Raw genomic sequence first — 6,711 nt, forward strand, 5'->3', positions numbered from 1 at the left:
CACGATGCTTTGCATGTGTCAGGACATTTGCCATGCTGTAGGCATGATAAGCCGTTATTAAAGTAATCCTGGACAAACTCATTGGTAAGTCGTCAAGAGGACTATGCGATACTTGCAAGGAATAAAAGATTTAGCCTTATGTTACCAAGGAGGAGATCTAACATTGAGAGGATATAATGATGCAGACTGGGCAAGTGATAGAGATGAACGCAAGTTCACCTTACGGTATGCTTTTATCCTTGGAGGTGGAATTGTTTCTTAGTGTAGCAAGAAGCAAACTTGTATTGCTCTGTCCAGAATAGAGTTAGAATATGTTGCCCTTGGATCAACTATTCAAGAAGTTGTTTGGCATATGAGGTTTATATGACAGATAAGAGTTACAGCTTATGCTCAAGAAGCTGTACTTGTCTACTGTGATAGTACTTCGGCCTTAGCATACACTAAAGATCCTAAATATCATGGCAATTCTAAGCATATAGATACACGATATAATTTCTTTAGGAACAAGGTTACCAAGGGTAAAGTAATGTTGAAACATATCTTAACCAGCAATATGCTCGCTAATCCCATGACTAAACCCATAATTAAAAACTTGTTTCTGATTCATGTAAAGAATATGGGTTTATGTAGGGTTTAATGTGTTTTTCTTTGTATTTAGCATTATTATTGAATAAAAAGGCATTGAAGTTTTTCATTTCATATTTATTTATTTTTGAAATGTATGTTTACACATCTTTACGAGTGTCACCAAGCTAGATTTGGTTTTTCACACGAATGATTCGCCCTGGCGCTAAGATAGCGAATAGGATGAGACATTTGTGTTTTCAACGCATTGGGTTGCAAGACCGAACACGTGTATGTTGAACGTACCAATATGCATAAAGTAAACGTCGCCTTAGAAATGTCTAAGATGAGACTTAACAGAAGTCGAACATGAGATTTGTTTCATGTGTGAAGCTTGTAAAGTCAGAGATGAGGGTGCCAAGAAGGTGACTAAGCTAAAAGACTCAAGTTAGGTGCTTGTGTAGCGACTAGACTAAGATCCGTATAGTGTATGTCTAATGGACATGTGACACAGTCATTGAAATGAGGATACACCATAACATACAAATCATATTGTATGTGCTATAACTGACTAATAGTGGGAGTGATGAATTGATCCTTGCTTCAATCATTGTGTAAACCACAAGGAATCTATACGATGCCACCCTTATGCCCTTTGAACTAAAGTCTGTTAGAAAATGAGGTTTAATGATCGCTACTTTAGCACATTTATCTAAGACGGTCAAGTTAGCTACTGTCCTGAGAGGCGTGTCTAGGCAAGTAGTTAAATCAAATTAGACTGAAATGAGAGCTTAAGGAAGATAGTTCAAAGAAAACACCACGCCATGTGATTCATTAGTTGCGTGGTCTTTTGATATTTGTCATCAAACATAAGACATGGACACATAATACTTATGAGACATGACATTGTTTTTTATTTCATAACGAGGGATAAAGAATGTCAAGTCTGGTGTGTGACGAACAGTTTGGGGCATAAAGCGATGAACTTCTGAGTGATGCACTATTGTTAGTTTAGTGACAACTTAATGGCAGTGCTTTTGGTTATGTACGTTATTTCTTGCGAGGTCGCGCATCCTATTTCCTGTATGAGGAGATGGACTAGAATGGATGTGAACTAAGTGTGTTGATTGAGACTATGCCACACCCTATATGGGTGAGTAAGAGATGTAGGATTTATCTTATGGGATAAATAAATAAATATAAAAGGATATTCCACCCACTTGAGGATATTAACCTCCTAATTATCTATGTGATAATTAGATGAAAGTCAAGAGATATTCATATTAGAATATACTTGGATTCATGGCCTTTCCAGTCTTTGTACACTCTTCCCAACCATTATATAAGGAGGTTTTGGGGAAGAGTGACGACACAAGAAACACAAGCTTTTCCATAGTTCAAATATTCTAGTTAGGTCTTTAGAGCTATCACTTTCGGCTCTAGGTCTTGGGAGGCGAAAACCAAGGGGCAACTCGACATATCGTAGCCAACCTGACGACTTACAAGGTTCTAGACGTGCACAGAGGGTCAGAGTAGTTGTTCGTGTTTGTAGGAGCGTGTTGAGATTCAAGTTTCCACATAAAAGGTACAAACGTCATTTCGAATTCATTTATAATCTTCCAACAGTTTCCATGACCAGCAATAACCCCCATATCTCCATTGGAATCCTATAGCTTCACACCAAAGGTATGAGGTCTAAGTGCTTTCATGGACCATCCCCCGGTCGAACCAAGGCCAAACTTTTTCCTGCAGGTTTCCTATAATCCTTGCCCAATACATCATTTTGAAACCATCTACCATACGATTTTGCAAGATTGTCATGACAAACACCTATAAACCTCTCAGACTACTCATCCACATGATCCATTAAGCCACAAAGAAAACACGTTAGAGGTAGCTTCTCATAACGAACATCAAACTCGATCACTCACCCCTTTAGTTGTATAACATGCAGTGATGCAATGGTTTAGTAACATCAATCCTCACGCGTGCACGTAAAATACTACCAAACTGTTCATCCATCCTGCTTTGATCAGTGAACACATGCTGCCCCAAAATATTGCCCAAGAACATACCCATCTGCCTGGTCATATAACAGAATAAAAGCCCTTTTATCTGAATCCAAAACTCCTGAAACTGCAACGACATAGCCAACGGTTTAGAAACATCATTAGCCTATTCGAGAACTAGCAACACTTGCTTATTGTAAAGCAACGGTCCACCCTTTAGTACCATAGAACGTTCTCGATTAGAGTTAAACCCAAATGTAAATCTGTCATTTTCCAACTCAAATATCAAAACATTAGCCTTGGGTCTTCAATGATTTCGCATCTGTTGTTTAAAACCCTCCTTATTCACTGCTTTCTAGGTAAGAACCGACCCCACAAGAAGCACCTTATTGGATTTCAAAGTGAGAGCCTCCTGTTTGTCCACAAATACTACTTTATGTTCATCGTTCATAATTGTGAAACGACCAGAAAACTTTGTAACCATATCCTTCATTGTACCTAAGGTCATTTCAAACCAGATACACCTTCACACGTAAAAACAAACACACCGCGTAGAGAAAGGTTGGATGCTACTCCACACCATGAACCCTTAGACCCACTCGGAGTCTTTGTCTCCCTCCTTGAAGCTAGGGACCAACTTGAATCAATGAAATTGAAGATTTCTATAAGAGAGTACCAGTCGTTCTCCTAGGGTTTGCAAAACCTAAAGAGTCTTTTTTGAATTTTGATCTTTGGGTATTTATAATGTACCAAATTAAAATAAATATTGCTAATGCAACGTAATAAAATAATAAACGAAGAAAAAGAAAAAGAGGTGAGGGGCTGGAATTGAGTTATCGTTGCAGCTAAACACAAGAACAGCAGTTCCAATATGTAAAGGCTTCCCATGGCAACAGGCAATTTAATCCCCTCAAGTGAATAGTAACTACCTATAATGAACAGTAATTGCCTATTGTATCTCGACTCTTGAAATGAATAGTAATTGCCTATTGGATCAACTGAGTGGGCTGTCACACAGGCCTTGCTGCCTGAAATGTTGTCGGGTAAGCACCCCCCCTCCCACGCGCACGTGTTTTGCATGGATTTGTCGCAAACTTTTTTTTTTATAATATGACTGATGCCAGCCTTGCATCACTTCTCCCTCAAACACTCGAGGCTTGGATTTGCGCCTGATATCTCCCACGGGCTCCCCTTAGCCCAATTGTCCGGATGGGTTGGCGCCACTTTGGCATAGGATTAGGTTGCAATTGTTTCCAGTCCGGGGCTGTTGCCCGCGCTGGACTTGCCCGAGTATTCAATTGAGGTAAATTCGATACAACTCTAGAAAGAGCGGATAGACAGAGTGTTGGAGAGAGAGAGGAGAGAGAGCAGTGAGGAGAAGAAAATGGGGGGAGGAATGGAAGCAAACAAGAACAAGTTCATAGAGGAGTGGGGATCCGTGAGAGAAAATCTCGAGTACAACTTCCGCTGGACTCGCCGCAACTTCGCCCTCGTTGGCATCTTCGGCATCGCCCTCCCTATCTTGGTTTACAAGGGCATCGTCAGAGACTTTGTAACCCCCTCTCTCTCCTTCTCTCTCTCAGTTATTTGTGTTTATTTATTTATTTGTTTAATTTTGGAAATTAATCCCGTGGATCCGTTTGGATTTTGCCTAATCGATCGCAATAGGGTTCGAAATATGTTGGTTTTTGATTCCTCAGTAGCTCGGTTTAGACTGTTTTCTATTTGATTTTATAACTTTCAGAATTTTTTTGACTTTTAAGATATCAATTTTCTCATAAGTTGAAACATTTGGGTTTTGACCCAAATTGTGTTTTGGGGAAAGAACAGATGTTTCTTCTTTATTTTTCGTCTGGCTTGGGAGTCGTAAAATTGGTGTAGAATCATCATTTGTGAAGTGTTTGAGCTAACAACCTCTGGCATTTTTAGGGGTTTTATCAAATTCCATCTTTTTTATGAAATTGAGTTCTGCATGAATAACCTTCTGTTGCAAGAGTTAAATGCAGACTGGGAAGCCTTTCTTTCGTTTTGAAATCGTAAGAAAATGCTAGGTTAGATGGGAAAATGGGTCTGAAATGTCCCTCGGTCGCTTATCCATATTTGGAGAGCTGCATTACTATGGGGGTTTTAGAGCATTTGTTGGGTTGTGAATTCTGTTGGAGAAATTAAGGGGATTTTTCTCTGAGACTTTGTAAATGATTAACATAGATAGTAGAAGAGGTGTCGCTTTGAGCGGAAATCTTTTTGTAGGAACAAGGGTTTAGGGGCCTTAATCAAATCTAATGTTACCTGCCTGAAATCTTCTTCTTCCTTATTAGATTTTGCTTTTAGGGGGGAAAGGGATATCCTTTTTGTTGTAAAGTCCTTTCCTTTGTCGAATTTTGTTCCTCCCCCAGCCTAGTGATTTATATTCTCGTTGCATACAATATCTCACTGTATATTCATTGTTGGACACTTCTGTATTTCCATGTTCACAGTTTTCAGTTGTACTTATTTCAGAGATGAACACTTTTAAGGGTAAAGGCTTCAAAGTAGTCGGATTTTTCAAAAACTTCGGATACTGAAAGTTAATAGTAATATTGAAGGGCTTATTGTTTTGAAAGATAGGTTTAATATTAAGAATCAAGTACTCTTACCCTTGTTCTTTTATAATACTATAAAAACTTTGATTACGTACTAGTCGGTATATTTATCCTAGCATTTTGTGGTTGCTATGACATTTATAATGCATCTCTATCTTTTGGTTTATTACTTGTTTGAGTGAGTGCCCACACTATCACCGCAGAAACAATTTCGACATTCCAGTCTTTGCTTTCAACTGATTGGCTAACATTTGAGTTTTCTATGATGACAGCACATGCAAGATGAGGATGCAGGCAGACCATACAGGAAGTTTCTATGAGTAATCAGAGAATGTTTGACAATAATTGTGGGACTAGTCATAGAATGTAACCTACTGAACCGCAAGTATCCCTCTCCTGGTGGAGGGAAGTGTTTCCTTTTCTTTGTTGATCTATGGAACGTAATGTTAAGAGGTATGCATTGTGTTTGGATTGTATTTGTCTCTTAAGAATGCTGCACAATCGATGGTAAACTTCTGCCTTTTGTAATATTTCCTCCAGTTCGTTTCTTCTCATTTATTCGGTTTATCTGAATAAGAGATGCGATCATGTTCCTTGAGAAACGGAGGCATATGCATTGGATTGACATCCTCTGTCACGTCGAAGTATATACATTTGACTGTACAAACTTAGACGATTGATCATGTAGTTTCTGAATGTATGGTTCAATTCAATCTGTGAATATAAGGCGGAATTTTTTTCTCTGTGACCATAACACCGCCAAGCTTGTGGTAGCACTGTTACGTTACAACCATGGCGTCGATTGAAAGAACAACTTAGAAAAGTCCCCACTTTATCAAAAGCAAATAGTAAGACACTCTTCGATGTGTAGTTCAAATCCTGATTAATAGCTTCCTGGCATGGAAGTAAACGCATGAACTTCTTCAGCTTGCCATCGCGTAAGAATTGTAGGACATAACCGTGCCAAACACAAACGGTGCCTATTCCGATTCCTCTTTCCTTTCTGCGAACGACACTCATAACCGAAGGCTGAAACCAGACGCTTGAATCCCCATACTTTTCGTTAAAACAGCAAGGTTGGCACGGTACTTTACAGACCATGCAGAGTAATTTTGAACCAATTCCAGCCCATCAAGCTCTGCAGCGGGGGCGGTTATTTGGCTTGCGATTACAAAATGCAGATGGCCTCGAGGCTCCCGATAATAACACAGACTCGTCAAACTCCGGGAAGGTTTGTGTCCATATCGAAGTAAAGGGAATTGCGGTATGACCGTGACAGTGGATGCTGACATGTGGTTTCGGGTGGTAAAAGTATTGGAGATGGGTTCCAAGTGTTGATTTGGGACTCGAAAGTACATCCTGATCCTGTTGCTTCTTCTTCAATACACAAAAACATTTTGAAGTGTGGTGAATGCGACGGATCAAAAGCCCAATGTATAGCTAGTAAGCCGCAGATTTCACGAATCTGGTCGGGGAGAGAAACGGTCTTCAACTGCTTGGTGGTGGGGGAGAGAAACATCTTTTATACAAATTAATGAAGGTGTTATTTTTGTAGG

General features: G+C 39.5%; 1 protein-coding gene across 1 annotated transcript; it reads left to right on the plus strand.

Moving 5' to 3' along the window:
* Positions 1-3,783: 3,783 nt before the first annotated feature.
* Positions 3,784-5,685, plus strand: LOC103952194. The gene is made up of 2 exons (XM_009363740.3): positions 3,784-4,125; positions 5,428-5,685. Exons 1-2 carry the CDS (start codon positions 3,958-3,960, stop codon positions 5,473-5,475), a joined length of 216 nt encoding a protein of 71 aa, XP_009362015.1. The 5' UTR covers positions 3,784-3,957; the 3' UTR covers positions 5,476-5,685.
* The last annotated feature ends 1,026 nt before the right edge of the window (positions 5,686-6,711 follow it).

The sequence above is a fragment of a genome, unplaced genomic scaffold (assembly GCF_019419815.1).
Source record: "Pyrus x bretschneideri cultivar Hongxiangsu unplaced genomic scaffold, Pyrus_bretschneideri_v1 Contig46, whole genome shotgun sequence".
Classification (NCBI taxonomy): domain Eukaryota; kingdom Viridiplantae; phylum Streptophyta; class Magnoliopsida; order Rosales; family Rosaceae; genus Pyrus; species Pyrus x bretschneideri.